Below are 23,197 nucleotides of genomic sequence, written 5' to 3'. Positions count from 1 at the left end.
GTAGGTTTACTTTCTTCTTAGAATTCTTCTCAAGAAGTCGATAAGCCGTCTTAACGTTGTTAGAACAACGGGTAGCTAGTGATGAGTTGGCCGACGCGTTTCGAATGCATTCTTCATCCATTATCAAGGCTGAATGTTGTGTGAATTGTGATTACTATATATATATATATATGTGTGTGTGTGTGTGTGTATAAGCTGAGGTTCCCGTCCTTTGTCCGGGTTATGAACTTAAAAAAAAATGTGGGGTGGATGCTACCAAAAATAAAACAAAAATAATAACTTTCAAACAATTTATTTATAACATAACATATCATTACAGTATTCGTTATTACCTCACCAAATGTTTTGTATAATATTTTAGAACTCAATATTTATATATATATATAAAACATTGTATACACTCTGCAATGGTCAGGATGACTGTATTAAGAGGTAGCGGCTCAAGTAGTGGCGGCTTGTTACCCGCTTTCAACACCCAGCTCTTAATGTCCTTCTACGGTGTTTCACGTAATTAATTAATTGGTGGTCATTGGCTGCAGAAGTGTCTTGCGGACCGAAGTTGAAAGGTCACGGGTCAAAGTAGGAAGTCGGTATAATTCAAGAAACGGCTCTTTATATCAGCTTTATGGTGGCTGTTGGAGTAAAAGCGTCAGCTGATTTTATATAGTATTGCAATAGTGACGGCCATTTTTTTCATTCCATTCCTCCATAGAGAGTGCTAGTGCACTCTCTGAGATATATAAGACGTTTGGGTGCCCTCCCCAAAACGGTTTTTTTCTTTATGATGTAAGGACGTGGTACCATCTATGAATGTAATTAACGTTAACTTACGTCAAAGATAATAAATACTCAGTAACAGCAATAATGGGGATCGTGAACCCCCATTAACATGTTCCATATTATAAACTATCATCCCACAAAGTTTGGTTGAGATTGGCGTAGCGACCTAGGAGTAGTTAGATAACGGACAAACATACAGAAACACAGGTTTTTGTGCTTTATATATATATATACAGAGTGAGAACCTGTTTTAATCCATTAGCTTAATATTTTACTTTCCCTTTGTATACAAACAAAAATGAGTCAGTGAACTTTTTACCCAGTACTCAAAGTTCAGTTCAGTTTACATTTAGTTTCTACAATTTTAGATTTTAATTGAATGTTTTCTAATTTCTTCTGTTCTGTAGAAATTCCTGAGCAGGTCGAGAGTCCTAATCACCTAATGGAGGATATTACCAGTAGTTTCAATAACTCGTGGGATATGTTTGAAGAAACTTCAAATTACGCAACCTCTGCTCAAAACTTCCATAATGGTGAGTAATATTGATATAACAATACAAAAACGTTTGTTTGTTTGTAATTAAGCACAAAGCTACACAATGGGCTATCTGTACTCTGCTCACCACGGGTATCGAAACCCGGATTCTAGCGCAGACATACCGCTGTGCCACTGGGGGGCATATACATAAACGTAACAAAAGTCTACTAAAAACTGAATCAATATTAATTTGAAATGAGTGCATACTTGAAACGTTCCAAACCTAAGTGTCTATTTCTTTTACAACATTGCTCATATGTTATAGGTATAACAGAGCATTTGTATCAATTATTTAAAAAAAAATGTCATACGATCTTCGACAAATAAATACAGTGATTTGCTAGTGGAATATAGCAATGAAGATACGAAATTATTCATCAGATCCCGCTTTCAGAATGTTAACATATTTCGTTGATCCATTCAAGTATGTTCAGGAATATTTTATTCAATACAAATATACTCTGGCTAGGCTTAAATATGTAATGAAAATAAAAATCATATGCCTCGACATATTATTGATCACAGTTTGTTTACAGATCAAGAAGGGGTGAATAGACCCACTGGAACACAACTGTATGGTGGACCGGTGCATTATTAAAAATTGAATTTAAATTTCAATTGTTTAGCCAGTATGCAGCATGTGATATTTCCTGGGCTTGTTCTTTAAAGCCAATCCGCCCCTGTGTTCATGAGTTATCTTGATTGGCAGGAATTAGATACAGTATTTGTAGTATATGTTAGAAAGATCATGAATATTAAACCTATTGGTTCTATTTCTTTTTCATCTTTCGATGTTTACTATTTTATGTCAGGTTTATTAGATAACATATTTTTATAGCTTACATTCGTGTTAGTATAAGGCTTAAATCATAGTATTTGGTCAAATCTAACGAGTCTGTTTTTCCACAAGTCAAAAAATACAAAATTACTTAACCACGAATTATGTTTTACAGAGGGTTGAGTATGTTATATTAAGATGATTTTAAATAACTCAACTACAAGTCATGTGACAATTACGGTCTACATAAAGCTGTGATAGAATGGCATGTATCAGAACTACATTTTTACATTGTATGTAATGTGATGCTACCAAACATTGATCGCTTCAGATAAGGGTATGTAACAGTAATTTATAACACAAAATATTCATACTCGATCATATAGATGTGTTCATATTTAGGATTTCAAAATCGTATATCTCTCGTACTCAATGAAATTGAAAAAGAAACGAATAAGGATCCAATTGAGACACCATGACCATCAAGAAATAGATCTGCAACAAGTTGTACCAAGCCGTATAAGCAAAGTGTAGCGTCGTCTGACAGGTGAGAATACACGAACACAAAGGTCTGTGGCAAAAGCTGTCCATGTGCTCCAGGCAACATTATGCAGTTGGATCAAGAAGGATCTCTGTCTGGAAAAGCGACCCAAGTGATGAGTACACAAGTTGCTTATGTGACACATTTATTCAGTTGTTGCATATCTGAAGCAGCTGGATAATGAAATGAGTATGCATGCTATTCCATATGAAGACATACCAATCAAGGCGCCAAACAGAGCACCTATGGACTTCTGTGCATTTGGACTGTTGAAACAAACGCTGGGAAGCTGTCGTTCTCGTACACTAGATGGATTATGGAAAGAAACAGGGAGGATTGGTATTTGGATATTAAAGGCTTATGACAGAGCCTCTCGCAATAGAAACTATGTTGCAGTGCTATTGCCAATATACCCCATCGTTAGACAGAGTGTGACCGGAGGTGAAAACATGGACTATAACCTCGTGTTAAGAATCCTATATCGTTTTAATATAACGTACTCAACCTCTGTACTGGTACTTAATCGACAAGTCAATTGATGTTTCTGCAGTCTATGATTTGTATGCCTCTTTAGAGGCATTATCAAGACACCCAATAGTGCGTTGTGCAGCCAAAACAACCTGCAGGACACACTGTATGTGATAGTTTAGCAATTTTCTACTCAAAATATGGTAAGCCAAACTATCACATATTTTCAGTGGATATGCTCTACTGGACCCTTACTTCACATACAAAATTTTAAGGCAATCCATTTAGAAATAAACGAGATATAAAATCTCCAATTTTGAGTTAAATGTTTACTTTTTTTTTCTTAGTACCGAAAATACGAACACTTTACTTGATAAAAAAAAAACATACTTAGCTTTCATGGATTTTTTTTTCAAATTAGGTGCACTAATAGATCTTTACAACCTACAATTATGTGTCACATTGGGTCTAAATATAAGTCGCATCTGCAAAGTTATTCAACAAAAACTGCTTAATTTTGACCAAACTTTTTGCGCATGCCTACGCAAAAAAGTCACGTGAGATATCGCTGTGCCCACCACTGGCATCAAAATCCGGTTTTTAGCATTATAAACCATCAGACGTACTGCTAAGTCACTGGGGAGACATCTCAACAAAACTACTCAGATTATTATTTGAAGGTTGTTAGCTTTATAACTTACTGTATAGGGTTTTCCTACACATATAATAAAAATATTAAATATTACTAAGTCCGTAAGCGTAACACCCCTAAGCATTTGAGTTGGGATGACTTGAAAAGTTTGTGACAGTAGTACAGTTTCATACTATAGGGAAAAGATGCTGGAAGAGAAAAATATAAACTATGTTATTTTAACCATAGAAGTTATGAAAATTTACACGTATTTTGAAACCAAGATACACTAAAACAAAACGCAGGCTTCAAAGAAAACAAAAAACGACATTTAAAGCACTCAAAGTTGTTTGAAATAATTTACATCTGTCAAACGCTAGTTAGTGTATTTGTTTTTTAGTTACTGCTCTTTTTAATTTTCTTAATTTTTCCCTATACTGTTCATCCGTGCGTATAGCTACTTATAATTTTCTAGATTTTTACTACACTAGTGCATCTGCTTGATACCCGTGATGGGCAGAGCACAGATAGCCCATTGTGTAGCTTTATGCTTAATTACAAACAAACAAGCATCTGCTTGACCTCTATCTAATTGCAGCTCTTTTTAAATTTCTTAATTTTTCCCTAGGGTGTTATCTATTTCATCTCTACGTACAGGTACTTATTATTTTTTACATTTTTGTTACACTAGTCAGTGCATCTTTTTGGTCTCTGTCCATGTACAGTAGGGTGGTGTGAAAAGTGGGATGAAAACAAACATTTTCGATAATACATTTTTCCAGGGGCGCAAAAGTTACGTAATGATGACAGTAATTCACTGTTAAAATATTTTCATCGTAAGCATTGGTCTTCTGGTTCCACAAGTGCATTTGTATGTCATTAGATAAAACTGTAGATCGTTTTAAGGCATAAGTTGGCATTTGTGTGCAACTCTTTGCTAAATTCGACCATTGTGTGGCTGAAAATACCCAGAACCCACCAAGGGAAGTTGGTTGCACATCGGATTCCACCCTATCCACCCTTCCTTTGTGGATCTTGGATTAATATTGTGACGGATTTATTATTATATATTTTATTTTAATATCAACGTTTGTTTAGATTAAATTTATATTTAGAAACATACATAGCCTATACCATTAAATATGTATTGCGAAATTCCCGCCTATTCTCCAAAGTTGTAGAAGATTCTTGAGAGTAAGAATGAACAATATATGTATGTACATAAACGCTTAAATGTAGCTTTGTATTGTTACATAAACTGAATTTTCTAGAAAGCCTCCACACACACCTATAAGTATAATTAACGCGACGAGCCAAAAAAGAATATCTATTATTAGTTTGCTATAGTCAGTGTGCTATAACTGTGATTGTTATAACGCTTATCAATCGGAAACTTTGGATATTTGACCAGGCGCATTTACAAAGTTCGAACATTACAAATCATTTAACTTCAGTGGATTTTCATCGGACATTAGTACTTTTACAAAAACATTACCTAACTTCAACGGTGGAAAACTCGGCGTGTGTGGCTGGTGAATAACGAAGGACAAAGCTAGCTACCTTCCCGTTAAGTGAACTGTACGTACATCAACTCGTAAATAACTAGCTCATCGTGAATCTTCGATAATATATCAAGGAAGTTACAGACTAGAAAGAAGACTTTATATTACTTGTAAGTTTGTAAAATTTTTGTACATAAATCATTGTGTGAAAGAACTATTGATAATGAATGTTATTGTAATTTGTTTTTTGTAAATTAAACATATGAAAAAAGAAAATTATTTGTATCAATCTTGCTGGAAAATATCATAAACTGACTATATATCGGCTTTTACGTAACTGCTAAATCCAAAGTACAATTTAACTACTAAATTTAAAGTATCATTTAACTCAATTTCAGCCTATTTGAAATTCTAATACGCAACAATATATTAACATGTGTAATCTGACTTAGTGTTGAAATGAGGCATAATATTTCTTGATCTTAAACATGTGTGAATGAACCTGTCTCGGCTCGCAGGTCCACAAACTGCATCAGAAGCTTTAGTAACAAGGCATACTCCTCGTTCTATGGCTTGAGTATGACAAGAAAACTGATCAAACTCTAATTTTGATGTGATCTCTTCCTGTTTTACTAGCTGCATGAACAGTTCATCATCAGAGATATGTTAAGTTAAAAGATTAAATCAAAGTAGTCAGATGCATTGAAATTCATTTTGGTAATTCTGAAATATCTAATGTCTATGCAACTGCGTCTTGCTGCTCTGGAAGCGATTATTCTTCAAAGAGCCAGCTTTCTTACATGTTCACGGTCATCCACAAGCATAGCAATCAACACATATTCAGGGTTTAGTAAACGTTTTTCTGAATTACCGGGTCAACAACTGTTTGGACTCTTCTGAAAGGTATCTCAAACTGCTAATTATCTGCCATACGCTATATGCACCATCTGTACATGGAGAATGAATATTAATACGAAACTTGGAGCATATACCTTGCAACCAAACACAGCCAGTACACGAAGGGATTCTGAAGGATTTTCGGTTGTGATGTACAAGCGCAGATTCTATTTGCAGTTGTTAGCCCTCATAAGTGGCTTAAAGTACCTGGTTGGTATCTTTCCAAGTGATGAGCAGTTCCCAATTGAAACAGTTTTGCAGATGTCCCACACATACTGCTGATCAGTGATTAACTCAGTAGTTTCTAAGCACTGTGGTAGATCAACAGGAATCGGAACAAATTTTACAATACAACGCTGTTCGCGTGTAGCTATTGCTTTGCCAATTTCTCACGTGAATACATTTGTACCACGTGTGCAGCCATCGAGATGTTGAAAGAGATAGCGAAGAGGAAGTTAACGTGCAGCATCCATACCATCTATTGTATAGGGCTTCTAAATGGTTTTCTAGGAGTCTAACAATACCACCCCTAGGCTCTGTATTTGTCACTGTACCGTCACAGCCAACAGCATAAGAGTGTCTGTATTAACGTCACTTTCTTCTAGAAATATGTCCTTACTGCTTCCATACAATGGAGTGATGTGGCAAAGGTATATCGACTGTGGTCCTTGAATAAGAGTGATATTACCCTCTATATTAGTTTTGAGATAATATTTCATTCCCAGTTTCACCCTTATTCTTGTCTTATCATTTCGACCATCAAAGTACAATACGCTGCAATGATTTGGCACTATTTTGCGCCTCTGTCCTCAGCTTCTTTCTTTCTCGTCTCAGCTTGTGTCTATCTATTAAATTTTAAGTATCTTCTTTGTGTATGATGCCAAGATTTTACATCACAGTATTAGCGATGGCTGCTGCAGAACAACCCGAAACACCATACTGATCACAAGTCTTAGCCAGCACAAGCATATTAGTTCTCATCTGATGTGAGGAAGATGAAGGTTCAATTACTCTATCAGCAGATGAGTTTGAAGTAATCTATGACTCAAAATTGTTAGGCTCGACATTTGTTTCTGATTCAGATTATGAAGAGTTCTGAAACAATTCTGCCATACTCGTGCTTGCTTCATCATCCAATATCCTTTCGAGTATTTTTGGTTAGTATTACATCTACTTCTCCAATACTAATTTTTGTTTTGTATCTGGTCGATCAAAAATTCTCTTTCAGGAACTTGACTAATTATATCACATTTACAAGATGTTGAAATGCATTGGCAAGCAGTTATATCAAACAATTTCATTCTTTCCTTGAGAAAAAATCTGCCATTTAGAATCAAAGGTAGGTAGGTGTTCCCGATCTCTTAACTGATTTCATCAAAGCCGTATATTTGTCATGACACTTTCATATTTTCCTTATCCAGCTATTATAAGAAATGATCGGAATTGAAGTTTTTTCTATAGGTTTTGGAAGCAACTTTCTCAGCAATTTCAGCAACCTTCGGCTCAGCATCTGATAGTAATGGTTTAAATTTTAGTGTGAAATTACATCTGCAATTGTCGGTAGAACATTAATTTTCAAAGGTTGTGCATCAATTTCTTATACCTGTGAAAACGCCGACAGATGTTTATTTTTAGCTTGCCTTGTCAAACTCATGATAAATGCTGTAATAAAGGAAAGGGGGAAGAAGTATCGCACTACATCAGGGTGCCAATCCCTCTTCAAATCACGTCTTACTCACAACTAAGCATTGATTCACAAAGTACACTGCACCCACGCTGTAGCTACTACCTCAAGGTAGGTTGGCAACTAGTCTAGTACATTTTTATAGCTAGCTACCCATGAAAAACAGATTGCATGTCAGGACATTACTTCCTAAGTATAAAGAATGCAAACAAATAACGCAATTTTACTAGTAACTATGCAAGACGGGTTGAATATCAAAACATTAATTTCTAGGCATTGGTATCGGAAACTTTATGCGTCTTGTGGAACCAGTAAACAAATACAAAACTGAATATGCTCATTGAGAATTTGATATGATACAAAATAATTTTTCGCTTCACCCTAATGTACAGTTCTTTGTATATTTCGGCATTCGTACTTATTTCTTATGTGGCAGAATGTGATTACACTAAGCACATAAAAGGGTGATGGTTAGGGTTTTATTTCAAATTTTATCTTCGAGATCAGTGACGGTACTTCATATATTATACTGTACAACTAACAAATACGTATAATATTTGACCCTATATTTTAAATTTACCGTCTTTCTTGAGTGACGTTAAATTTTACTGGATATGTACATTTTCTCTCATCTTTCAGCGCATGGAATAAAATGGTGAATCACATGAAATATATGAGTGATAGAATTCAGTCTTCGGGATGATCTAATGGATATACCTATTTTTGGTGTTTCATTGTCGGACTTTTTATTTATTTTTTCGTCAGAAGACGAGCCTCACCACCATTGGAAATCCTCCCAGCAACCTGGCCCGACGTCGTCTGTGGAACGCGTTCAAAACGCAGGCTCGCCGGGTAAGTATAGTGCTTAAAGATGTTGACCTCCTTATCTCATGTGTGTACGTAATTTTCTGTTTGATTCTATAGGGCGTTTTTAAAGTCTGAAACCATAAGCACTTCAACGAATTTTACAGAATGTGTTCCACATACTGTCCTTGTCATTCGAAACACCTTTGGTTTAACAGCAGGATTAACTCGGCCTCTCATGGTTTGACAGCGCCATAATCAGTCACGTAATCTGAAATTAAGAAAAGCTGCAAATCACCTTTGGTTCAAGACTTTTCAGACACCCTGTATTCTGGCAGAGTAAATAAAAATATATCGGAAGCGTTTTCTTTTGCCTTCTTAAACATTTCCATTTAGCAACTAATATGATTAAAGAAATACATATATTGTAATTTATTTATCTCGATACTGGCAAAATGAAACAAAAAAGTCAAAACTGAGTCTGTAATTTCAAGGATAAAAAGAAAAGGCTCTTGCAAATACCTGGAAAAAAGTTTGAATATAAAGTTAGAAAATAAAATGAGAATACTTTAAATTATTAGCTGAGAATACAAAAACTGTTCATGTGGCTTTTATTTTGATCTTATTTTTAACATTAAGTGTCAGAACTGTGGTTGTAGAAAAATTACCATGACAATGTTGTTAGTAACGAAAGTGGTAGATAAATGACACATGACAAATCTACCATGCGAAACGAACACAAGCTCAGAATAATCGAACTCGAACGGTTACTAATAATTGTTCGCCTACAAATATTCTGGGTTAGAAAATGCAAAGGACGTAAAATTAACGTTTTGATTATAAAAATGAAATATTGAAGCAAGAAAGAAACAAAAAATCAATAAGCTTATCCTGAGAACGAATTATTAAACATAATTCGTTTCTTTGCGGCTTTATTTCATGGAATACATTTTAAGTAATTATTTCAAAATAATTATCAAAAGAACCAGCTTCTTTTCTTATAAGAAAGCAATGTGTGAATTACATATAATATTTTAATCAAATTTCATAATTCAATTAGCAAAAACTAGAGATTTAACCAATAAACATTACAAAAAAGGAGTAAGTTTCAAATATAAAACAATCGAAAAACAAACTTAAAAAATCATTTGTATTTCTTTAGTGAAAATCTTATTAATGTTGTGACAGAAAAGCAAAGTACTTTTATAGATAACTGCGTCTACAAAGAAATACTTCAATAAAATCTATTCTGTGATGTAATGCTATGATGATTGTTCATTGTTAAACCAAAATTTCTAAAATCCTTTTTCTCATGGATGGAGAACATTATTGAATGTCAAGTATGAGTACATTGTTGTACAACTGTCAGACAATCCTAGAAAAGGCCGCAGGCCCAATAGCCTTCCGCAGGAACTAGCAGTTATACCTGCCCGGAGGGCGGGTGTTTCTGCTAATCTATATTAATACAGCTTTAAAAAACTGTTGTTCAATATGAAAGAAAGAATCTTACTTTCTTTATCAACATTCCATACTACTAGCATTAAACACAAATTAAAAATTAAAGATAGTTAAGCCAGATTGCTTAGTAGAAGCTAGCTTTAGGTAAAGTAAGGGTAGAATAATAAAAAAACTACTTATAAATTTACAAGTGTCATTAAAAAAACTGTAAAAACTTTAAGAAATAATGGTGATTAAAATATTTCTTTGGGTTAAAAATACATTATGAGTAAAAAAGAATACATAATAGTAATAATACCAATAACATGAAAACAGTAAAAGCGACCATTCAATAATTCTTATAGTGAAGTAGAATTTGGAAGGGAAAGTTTAATCATTACAAAAAAGGCTGGCATAGCCAGGTGGTTAGAGTGCTCGAATCACAATCTACGGGTCGCTGGTTCGAATCTCTCGTCCCACCAAACATGTTCACCCATTCAGCTGTGAGGGCGGTATAACGTGACGGTCAATTCCACTATTCGTTGGTAAAAGAGTAGCCCAAGTGTTGGCAGTGATGACTACCTGTCTTCTCTCTAGTCTTCCTCTGCTAAATTAGGGACGACTAGCTCAGATAGCTTTCGTGAAGGCTGTGCGCGAAATTCAAACCATTACATAAAAAGCATTTTTAAATGTGTTCAGACTTACCGCAAAGCCACTGAGAGGACCTTCCCATACAGAACTGGATCAAAGAAAACCATCGTGTGGTACAGAATCACATGAAACAAAGACTTTCCATGCTAGACTTAAATAGAAATGGTACGTGCGCCATGTGCGGCAGTATTTCGTTGGTTTCACATGGTTGTGGGACAATGTGCATCATTTGCTGGCGTTAACGCACTAAGTAGTAAGGGGTGAGGGATTGAAACAGCTGTCATATTCGTAGAAAGTGAGAAAACGGATAAAGTAACGGATCTTAGAATCTCTCTGAGATGTATACATAAACTCTTTGAACTTCATGGTTGTGGGACAATGTGCATCATTTGCTGGCGTTAACGCACTAAGTAGTAAGGGGTGGGGGATTGAAACAGCTGTCATATTCGTAGAAAGTGAGAAAACGGATAAAGTAACGGATCTTAGAATCTCTCTGAGATGTATACATAAACTCTTTGAACTTCATGGGGATCAAAGTCGGAAACTTGGATAAACAAACAGACATACAGACACAAGCCGCTTTACCATAGAGAAGTAAACTGATAAATATTAGCTTTAGGGGGAATTGGTTAATGTTAACTTAAATAAATGTTGATTGATGGTAGTATTGATTCGATTTGATAAACATTGACTTTAAAGTGACGTGATTGGTATTACCCTTTTTAGAACATAGACAGTAATAGCTTAAATATGCTCTTATCATCTGCTTTAGCTTTAACTGGCTGAGAATACCCGTTCAGAAAGCAAATCTTTCTATATTTAAAGCACAAAAATATGTTTATCTCTCTGTTTTTCCGTTATTTAACTACTCGCAGGTCACTTAGCCAATCTCAAACAAACTTTGTGGGGTGATAATTTAGAACAAGGGGCATGTTAATGGGAGTTAATAACCTTTCTTCCCCCACATATTGATATCATTGAATATTTGTTATATCTGACGTAAAGAGCCGTTTCTTGAGTTTTACCCACTTCCTACTTTGACCCGTGACGTTTCAAGTTCGTCCGTAAGATACTTCTGCGGCCAATGACCGTCAATTAATTAATCATGTGAAAGAGCTGAGTGTTGAAAACAAGTAACAGAAAGCATCTCTACCGCTGTTACATTGGCCTCCGCTACCTCTTGATACAAAGTCACCCTCTGACCTTCGCACAGTGTATATCATGTTTTAAGTATATACATAGTGAGTTTTCCCTCACATCTTTTTTTAAGTTCAAAGGACGGGTACCTCAGCTTATATTGTATAAAGGACAATATTAGACAATATTTCCTTTCCTTCTTTTGTTGTTAAATCTCTAATAACCGCATTAGATGCTAGTTTCATACCATGCTTTATGAAATGTAATAATTGACTCATTTAACTGATAAAGTGCTTGTGTTTTGAAACTCAAAGCCAAAAGTCTGTAAAAAAAGGTGTATATGTTTCCTAGTTCAGTGGTTTTTATCCCCTTTTTTCGGGGTAAAAATCTTAAAACGAGTAGCCAATGTACATCGTCGGACAGTTTCCAGTTACTATACAGAAAATTAACGGTAATCAAGCCAGCCAACTCTGGCGGATGCAAGCCAAAACAGTATAAAAATTGGAAACGTTCTATAGTTCAGGGCCATAAAAATACCCTTTTTTATCCACCCGTTTCGACAAAATTCTAAAACAAAGTAGTCCATGTACATCATTTAACAGTTTCTAGTCCAAAAAATGAAGGAAATCGAGCCTGCCAACGCTAAGTAATGAATGCTAACACACATAGACATACATAATGGATCATCTTTACAGTAAGATGTGATTTTTGTTTACAGCTACAAACAAAGATACACAATGGGATAGCTGTGCTGTGCCAACCACGGGTGTAAAAACCTGGTTTTTAGCTATATAAGTCCGCAGACTTACCGCAGTGCCATTGGAAGCACTACGATTTGACAGACGGGTAAAACTGCTAATAAGACTGGAAAAATTAACCAGGAAATATTTATTTTGATAAGGTAATTTAAATCTTGTTAAAAACGTTTTGATATAAACCGTTATTTGAGGACAAGCAATACACCTCTCATTTAATAAATCTGCTGATTAATATTTCATCTTTGGGTTTGAACAGTAACACGCTTAATCATTGGTTCAGACAAGTACGAATACAAGTTCTACGATCTAAAATAATTTTCCCAAAGCTCTAGACCGAGTCTAATTAGAATAGAGATATAAATGACTTGTTTAATAGCTGTTGTAATATAATTAGCCTTTGTCGTCAGAAGGAAAATTAACTTAATGAATGATATTGGATGGAGGTTATCAACTTAGACCACTCTGAAGTTTTATGATTCTTCAAGCCAGAATCAGATTACAGAATTAATAATGGTAGAAGACAGTCTGGTGCAGAAATAAATACAATGATGGGAGACGATATTCAAGGTTAACAGAGCAACATTTAGTAATTATGAAAGCCAAAATTAATAAAATATGCTCAAAATTAGTATCAACGGAAAAGAAATAGGTGAAACACGTTTATGGAGAAGAGAAACACCGCAAGAGCTTAGAAACGTTTTGATCCAGTGACAACACTAATTAATCCCCCTTGCGTTCTTGATGCGCTAGAAACGCTTACTTAACAGCCACGTTAGCAGAGTCATTGCTGAAGGATCGAGTGAAAGAGCAGACGAGATAAAATTATATTATTAGATTTAAATAGGTGAATATTTACTTTTTGTATCATATTTACATACATATTTTGGAAAAATCATGGGTCATGGGTAGCTATGGTTACGAGAAAGATTGTAATGATGACAAAAGTAAGATATGAAGGAAATTGGAGAAACAGAGTAAAGAAGTGACTTATAGTTAGGTTGAGTTTAACTAGAATGAGGATGAGCTTCAGTGGCTTAGGAAGCTTAAAATGGAAGGAAACAATCTGACAACAGGAAGAATAAAACAAAAACCTTTAGGAGTTCTACTGTCACATACTTTAGCAAACACAAAGGGCCTTTGAATCAAATAGATTACTGTCACGGAAGAAGAAAAAAACAGGCTATAAAGCAATATTTTCAAGTTGTATCAGAACAGTGGAGTATCTAGTTTCATGATAAAAGTGTACAATCTAGACGTTGAGAAAAAATATTTTTACTAGAAAAAAAAACAGTCTATCTCTCAAACACAACTAACGTAGATTTACGATTTTGTAGTATTGTTGTTGTGTGTAGTTAACCACAAAGTTACACAATTGGCTATCCGTGCTCTGCCCACCAGGAGTATCGAAACCCGGTTTCTAGCAGTGTAAGTCCGTAGACATACCGCTGTGCCATTGGGGGGACTTGTAGTATTAAGCCTCGGAGGAAAATTATCTTTAATACTGTTAAATGTAAGTAAATTAGATATACAATTTTGCGGCATTTGGTTTTGCAGACTGGTTACCCTCAAACTGCACGTGTTTGGAATCTGTAATTTTATGTGAACAGAAGTTTCACTTTCCATTTCTTTGACAGGTGCACATGATTAGAGATTGGGTATTTAAAAAAAATGTTAAAAATATCAGAGAAGAATAGCACACTAAAACTAAAATTACTTTTTATGACTACAAGTATTGCAAAGAGTGATTATAGAGAAAATCCTATATTTAAAATTATTATTTTAATTAGCATATCATTAATTATTGTGAGTATAATTTGTTTTGGACAGTGTTTATTGATCTTCCTACTAACCTTCGCTGTGAAATACAATGTACTGTTGGAACAGAAAGAAATAAGTGCAATGCTAGTTTGTAAGGAAATAGATTTAGGTATGTAATAGGGTATGGTATTGAAACACTGCACTCTGTCCAAACTTTCCTGAATAAAACTTATGATTTTTAATGTAATTCTGAAGAAATTTTGTCCCCCACTCCAGGATTATTATAGTATTAGGTATAAACTGTAAATACATAGTTTTCTTTATAATTACTATGTATTCTCAGTGTTCCATCGAGACGGAAAGTTTATTTTTACAAAGTAAGTATCCTAAGATTATAAAACTGTATATTTTTACTTAATCTAATTTACAGTTTACAACACTACTTAATACTTTCCATCACACTTAAGTCTTATCTTTGTATACCCTCTAATATACAAGTAATTAAGTTTTATCTTTGTATACCCTCTAATATACAAGTAATTAAGTTTTATCTTTGTATACCCTCTAATACACAAGTAATGCAACACTTTATGGAATTAACCTACTACTGAAATTTTGTATTTCAAATATTCATAACATATAAAAATAACCTGTTTTTGTTATAAAAAATGGTTTAAAACACATATATTAATTTGTTTGAGATTTTATACAATTCTTTGTACCTTATAACTAATAAGATTGTGATACAACGTTTCTACAAAGGCTACAAATGTAACTATTGTTACACTTCTACATCTTTAAACTAAGATTTAGTTCCGAGAAGTAGGAAGTTATCCACTGGTCATACACTCGGAATATTAGAAAAGTAAACTTGAAAATGGCTCATTCCACTTGCACATATAGGAGAGTATCACATTTAGGTTTTCACTACCTTTGCTTACCTTGGAAAAGAACAGAAAAGAAAATACATTTCCAGCGCCACCTAATATGATTCAAAATTCTATAATATTGATTTTCTACTTCTTGAAATATAAACAACGTCAATCAGTTTTCATGGATTCTTTATTGCTCGAAGAGGAACCGCATACTGTGAACAAAGGAATTTCTGTTGTAGAAAGTTAAAACTTTTTTATGCCTATATCTGAATAATAAGCGCCATAAAAATGTAGACAAAAACACTTAGAACTAGATATTGCACTCATTTGTATTTGTAATACTTATTTTCTTACGGGAAAGCTTAAGATACATTTATAATGTATGGATATAGTTTGGACCTCTGAAGTAGAAAATTATTAAAATTAGTATCTTGGACGAATTTATAAATAGATGCATACATACATACATACAAAAATAAAAAATAAGACAGTTCACCACAAAGAGTATTTGAACGCATGTAAAATAGTGTATCAAAAGTGTTACATTACTTATTCAACCAATGTGACCTTCATACATTTATATGCTACATATTTACGAAGCCTGTTTTCATATTCTTTCAGTTACTACGCTTAGCACTGAAAAAGCTTCGTGTCAATATAACGTATTTTGAAAAATACTTGCTGGTGAATTACAGGTATAACATACATACACAAATATATAATCCGACCGATATTATCACCATGACTCATATTCTTCATGTTTAATCACTTACAGTTCGGTTACAAATTTAGTACCTTAACTAAATTAAATATAACTTTTCACCACATAAGTAATTTCTAAAACAGCTAATGAAGTAATGTTCCAAACATAAATGCGTGCCTTACAAAGCTCTAGATGAATTAAGTAAAGACCTAATGCACATTGGCGTTTAATACACAAAATTTAGAGTTACTGAAAAATATGTACTGAGTTATCTAAGAGTAGACTGTTTTAAATTATTATGAGTAAAAAACAAAAACGAGTTTTTTTTTATCGGCGGCACGATAAAAGATAAACACTATATTAGTTGTGTCAGCTGACTGGTTTTGGTGACACAGCTACCATCATAAAGGCTCTTCGGGTTTTTTTTATTCTTAATGTTCACCAGCACAATGTGTCCAAAAAAAATTACTACCAGTCTTTCTACTGTAGCGTTTCGGCATACTATTTACAGATCGTTAAAAAATATACAGTGTTTCAATAAGCGAAAATAAATAAGTCTTGGCCAAAATGTTAGCATATTTTGTAACAAATAAAATCATTATTATTAAGATGGAATACAAATACACTTAGCACTGTCAAACTATATAATGAGACAAGTTTTATGGACATCATGAACGATTTATTAGAACAGAAAAACATTTTATCAGACACATGTAGAAAGATGCGTAATTGAGCATTTTACCTATCACAACTAAACCTTACGAAACGTATGTAATGACAAAATGTAACATCAAATTATAATAAATAACGTCTGTAACCTCATATCAGTATATATTAAACATTCAGTACTTCGTTGATCCTCCTCGTACTCTAATAACCTCCGCAAGGTGACATGCCATATGTCGATATGGTTATTGATGTGATCCACCGTGATTTCATTCCAACTTGTCACTAGAAGGCGCTGCAACTCAGCTACAGTAACTGGTTTAGGGTCGTGGTTAGTAATTTTCCGGCTCAGTTCTACCCAACAATTCTCAATGGGATTACAATCTGGATACTTTGCTGGCCATGGCAATCTTGTAACGTCCTTCTGATCGAAATAATCCTGTACAATACGCACACTGTGGGCAGTGGCATTGTCATCCTGGAACACAAACCTATTATCAAATCTTGCTCTAGCATACGGCAGAAATATCATCTCCATGTGATGCCTGTTGGAGGTGCCATTCACGTTTCACTGGAGCATATGAAGAGTAATTTTTTTCTACCATGATGAATACCTGTCCAAACATATACTGCACCACCTCTTGCTTGTTTCCTGTGGGAAAGACTATCTTACCTCATTTGTTCTCCAGGAAAACGACGAATACAAATCTTACCATCAGCTTTACCAACTCGGAAACATGACTCATTTGAAAAGATGACATGTCACCAGCGTCCTAACTGTAAATTGGCATGCTGTCTTACCAAAATAACACGGTGATGGCGGTGAATTCTGATTAATATCGATTTGCAGATAGCCCTTCTTGCAAAATAACCTTGTTTTGTTAGTCTTCCATTCACTGATCTTCTGGATATCCTGGAATGAATGTGTTCGTACAATTCGTGTCGTAAGGACTTATTTCGACCTTGACGTATTAACCTGATCAAAACACGGTCATCTCGGGCAGTAGTTTTTCGGCGTCTACCAATCAACTTTCCTGGAACAACGTTTCCTGTAGTCCAATGACGTTTCAGGATTCTGGATGCAGTACACTAGGGTACCCTACTGTTCTGGCAATGTCCGTTTTCTTCATACCATTTCTGGACAATCGCCCTAAATCTTCTGGCACGTGACGAGACATAACTCTACACCAAGTACAGAGAAATTGTCTGAAAAAAGTGTTGACTTGTTTCGGAAAAAGTTCATACCAAAAGCACACCCTTTCAAACAAAACAGGTGTGTATGTGTATTTTGATGAACAAATGCTCAAAACAACTTAAACGGACTAGAATAACAACTCGTACATGTTTGTCCGATCATACGCTACCTTCTCTATTACTACTCAGACATTTGCTCAATAACTATTCCATGCAAGCAGACAATAACTTCACTATAGAACAGTATGCAAACATTTTCGCCAAGACTGTATTACTTGTGATTCAGAAATTACATTATTGAAGTTAGAGGGCAAATATTTGTTTGTTTGTTTGAAGTTAAGCACAAAGCAACACAATGGGCTATCTGTGCTCTGCCTACCACGGGTATCGAAACCCGAATTCTAGCGTTGTAAGTCAGCAGACATACCACTGTGCCACTAGGGGGCAAGAGGACACAGAAGCATATTTGACAAATTATACCATTCGACCTGCATAAAATGTTAATCGTTAGGTTAAAAGATTACATTGCATAAAAGGTTTAGAAATTAAAAGAAAAAATCCATATGCTAATTGTACATATAGTTTGTTTGTTCTTTCATTTGTGGAAACGCCGCATATCACCAAACGATCTTATTGTTCTTAAAGAATAAAATACATGATGATCTAGATTTTGCACGATTTGTTAGAAATATTCAAGTTTATATATAGAGATAGTCAACCTATTTTCTCAAAATGTAAACATCTATTTACTTCGTAGATAAGCATAGTTACATCATTGATTAAATACTTTCTTTCTTTCCTTGTTTTAGGCTCGAGATCAATCCCACTTTTCCAGCTGTTATTTAGTTGGCTCTACCTACTCCAACGTGAACATGTTCAACTGTAATTACTGGATAAATATCCTTATCGACGAATGCCGTAGCTGTGTTTCCTTTAAATATTTCTTACCTGTCATATATACAGTGATGGCTTTCTCTCTTATCCATTACTGCCTTTGTCATCACCACTCTTTCAGCATGTTCAACATTCACTTTGAATATCAATACAGATGTAATCGATAATTATTGAACCAAGTTAAGTCACTGAGAACATAATCACTTTGGCAAGAAAGCAAATAGAAACTGCAGGACTGAACTTGCTAAAGTATAAATATAATGGTCATTATATTGTATATGATGAATTATTTATAAATTTTTGCTTCCATAAGCAGCACGAGTATGTCAAACTACAATGTTGATTGTATTTTGATTTTAATTTCTATCGTCTGTGGATTACGGAAAAACAAATATTATTTTCTTACATTTAAAAACGATTTACACTATAAGAAGGTAAAATTGCTTTAAAATGCCCTTTAATTAACTCCATTACTTTTACTTCAGTTAACTTTCGTCTTACTTGTAGCTTCTAACCTACTGAACATTAACTGTTTAGATTATTAATTGGTTTAAACTGAAAACAAGTGAATGGAAAATATATACGTATGAATAATTTTATCGTATAATGAACCGGTACTAGAGATATAAGCTTCAAAGCCAAAACCTCGTTGCTGTGTATAGCAGCACTGCATTTGTGTTTATAAATAATTATTCTCTCTTTTGTTGTGGACTGATTAAGTAATAGGTTGCATTCTTCTGTGTCTGAGTAAAGTTGGATTACATTTAACGTCAGAGTAATATGGAAGGAAACAAAATACTTTATGTACCTTGAAAGATAATATTTTTTTGTGCTTTTATTTTCTTTTGGTCAATAAGTGTCGAGGCTATGTGATGAATATAAGGTCAGGGTAAAGGAGGCATAAGACTTTCTAGCGTTGTATGTTAATATTCATTAAGCTGACCTTCAAAGAACTATAAATGCTTTTGCTAATCAAATATTACTAAAAGTTACTGATAATATATAAATAGTTTTATTGGTATATTTTGAAATATCTCTTAAACTACCAGACAGAACAATCAAACAAGAAAAGATAAGCTACCGGCAGTTATCTTGAAAGTTATATTTATTCTATGAGCATTTTAACACGGAAAAGTTGCTTTATAACATGAAGTCAACGGATAATTGTTCTAAATGCTCACAAATATTTGTTTTAGACTAGATACTTAATCTTGAAAACTAATCGGCTAATGCACCTTACTAGCATTTACACACTCAAGTCAGAATGATCACCAACAATTTAGACTTTTCACATATTACTCAGCCTTATTCATATACATATGTATCATTACTTGTAATATCAATTTAAAAACTTTGGTTGTATCTGTTAACATGAACATGATAGGATTGATACATTATTTAAGGAACTACATTTTTAACGTTTGATTGTTGTTATTTCAACTTTTAGAAACATAAAAACAATATTAAATGTAATCAAAGCAAGTTATTAACTAAAGATTCACCATCAAGTTACTGTCAAAACACTTTCATGTAAATGTCTATAAGATATTTGTTTTACTTGTTGATACGCTAACACTAAGAAAAGAATATAATGATGAAATGGAGAGCTAATAAGTCAGATGGAAATGTGATTATTGTCATAAATATATTGGAAAGTACTTGATATTGTTACAACTTCAAATCCGGTCCTTTAAAACAAAATCAATAAACTACCTAAAAATAATCTGAAAAATAGATTGAAAACATTAATGCCTCGTTTACATCTTATAACATTTTATCCACAAATAAAATTGAAAAATAACCACAGAACCAAAGAAAAAGGTTACTAGCTATTTTCTATTGTACGAATTAATCAAAAAGTCCCCCGTGGGTCAGCGGTAATTTTACGGACTTACAGGCTGAAATCCTGAGTTCAATCCTCTGGGGTGGGCATAGTGCGCTAAGAAAGCATGACCAACAACAAAGTAATTAAAAGTGAACATTCCATACAAATGTGTGAACTAAACAAAAGCATTTTTAATGTTTACCTTTATAAGGACGTTAAACCCACTAAACGAAAGCTTTTGGTTGAATGATTACCTTTATAGGGATGTAAAACCCATTAAACGAAAGCGTTTATTTGAATGTTTACTTTTATAAGGATGTAAAACCCATTAAACGAAAGCGTTTATTTGAATGTTTACTTTTATAAGGACGTAAAACCCATTAAACGAAAGCGTTTATTTGAATGTTTACTCTTATAAGGACGTAAAAGTCCAGATATAATGTTTATTAAGAAGATTTAACTAGTACAACACATTGTTAAGTAGTAAAAACCTAATGGCTGGGAAAAATTGTCTTCAAGTTCTTTATTATTCTCTTTCCAGAAAAAAAAAACATTTAATAATTCACTCACCATTTCTAGTAGCTTAAAAAATAAATAAATGGTTGGCCATGAGAATATTATACAGACTGAATATAACTCAAACTACTAAGTTGATGAATGTTTGCCGTAATAGCAAATAAAATTATTATATTGTTATAAAATACACATCTTAGAAAAAATTGAGTTTTTTTTTATCGCAAAACTTTTATTTTCGAAATAAATTGCGTTTCATTATGTCCATTCCATTTTCCAAACTAACAAATTAGCATGATTATATAATGCAAGCTTATGTTACTGACAAACAATCATATTTTGTGTCAGTAAATCCACTGAACAGTATTACTTTCATGGCCATCAAATGGAAAAATTTAATCTACTTCTCATATAATTGTTTAGGCAGACATTATCACCTCCAAATAATACCTTGTCTTAAACTGCGAGTAACTGAGGAAATAATCTTTCTTTCTGTGTTAATTTTGAAATCAGATTAATATTAGGGTTTATGAATATTATATTGAAACACATTATTTTTCCTTTACTATAAAAACTTTGTCAAACTTTAATTTCAAACAGATCTCTTTCATGTGAGACATATACTCCGCCAACTTTAATTTCATATTTCGTTTATTTCATAAAGCTTTCTATCACTACCTTAATTTAAAATAGAGAATTTCAATATATAATAAATTATCACTATTCAGGTCATATTTTGGTGCTGAATATAACCATTACTTTTATATGCTCAATTTCTGTCAATTTCAACGTCCATTTACTAAACAAGAATCAATTATCGATATTTACTCTTGCATCATATATAAAGTACATTATTTGTATCTACAGCTAAGACCTTATAATCCATGGTGTAGGAGCATGCAGTTCTTATATATATATGTAGATCTGTATGTATGTGTGATGTTAATTTTACAGAAAAATAGTGGACCTGTTTTTAAAATCAGTGTATGTACTTGGATCTATTTTGAGAATTATATTCAGTTAACTAACTTTTATAACATAAGCTAATTACATAAAAAATGTATTTACTTGTAATATATATATATTATTGACAATTACTATTTTATTCAATTATTCAGAATTGCGGATGTGTTATTCTTCATGTCATATTTTTGCTTTATCCACATATATCCCTCTACAAGTTAAAATAAAAATTACCATTGTACTTCAAGCCGAAATTTGCTTCAATTATATTTTTTCAATTCAATTCCAATTTTGTTGTTTCCATAACAATGTATCAAGTGTGTTATTGTTCGTACCTCGTCATTATGAAGTCTGATACCTTTAATATCTCAAAAATAGTCTTATTTAAAAATGTTCTGTCATATAAGCATTTTTAATTTTGCTTCTTAAAATGATTGATGATTTTCTTAAGTCGTTAATTGCTCTTTTGTATTATTCTTAGAAATGTTAATTCACTGTTGTCTAAAATATTTAAACGAATTTGCATTGCATTTTATTTTAATTATTATTCATTTATCAAAGCAAACAAATTTAATATTTACTCAGACTTAATTTATGTGATCACATCTATATCATACAATACGTCGCTAGCCTTTGATAATTCTTTTACGTGTTAAAGCCAGAGCTTATGAGACTGAAAAGATGGTAAATATGCTCAAGATATTTTAATGGATTGTAATGTGAAGTTAGTTTTGGGTGTGAATTTGCTATAGCTTTATTGTGAACTTTTTTATTGGTGCTATATCTGGGAATAGCTAATGAGTTTTCTTTGATAACTTTCTTTCAATTGATCACACCCACATTGACGATATATATTACACTTGAAACACCTTATATAATACTTATATAATTTAAGTAGATACCCGTGGTTGGCAGAGCACAGATAGCCCATTGTGTAGCTTTGTGCTTAGCTTCAAACAAACGAGTTTTTTAAACACTTTTCACTTTCCAGTCGCAAGTAACGGGAGACCCAAGATTGCGTTCTTATGTGCTTTACATTCGTTTTCTACACTTTAAAACAAAAATAAAGCAATCTACTTTTAGCCAGGAAGTGGAAGATATTGAACAAGTGAAGGAAAGTGGAAAGAAGTTACTGGAATTTCGTCTTCACAAAATGGAAGCCCTAATCCACAGCTATCGTTTTAAGTTATTAGTAGATTT

General features: G+C 33.4%; 1 protein-coding gene across 1 annotated transcript in view; it reads left to right on the top strand.

The window, feature by feature from the left end:
• LOC111085097 (lachesin-like) overlaps positions 1-22,135 on the top strand; it is a 76,460-nt gene extending 54,325 nt beyond the window's left edge. The window contains exons 9-11 of the mRNA XM_022382261.1: positions 1,188-1,313; positions 8,585-8,671; positions 18,612-22,135. Of these exons, the coding sequence (XP_022237969.1) occupies positions 1,188-1,313; positions 8,585-8,671; positions 18,612-18,688 (290 nt within the window). The 3' untranslated portion in view covers positions 18,689-22,135. The remainder of the gene's footprint in view (positions 1-1,187; positions 1,314-8,584; positions 8,672-18,611) is intronic.
• Positions 22,136-23,197: the final 1,062 nt, after the last annotated feature.

Source organism: Limulus polyphemus, unplaced genomic scaffold (genome assembly GCF_000517525.1).
Source record: "Limulus polyphemus unplaced genomic scaffold, Limulus_polyphemus-2.1.2 Scaffold235, whole genome shotgun sequence".
NCBI classification, from domain to species: domain Eukaryota; kingdom Metazoa; phylum Arthropoda; class Merostomata; order Xiphosura; family Limulidae; genus Limulus; species Limulus polyphemus.
Note: the sequence above shows the minus strand (reverse complement) of the source record. Positions and strands in the feature narration are given on the sequence as shown.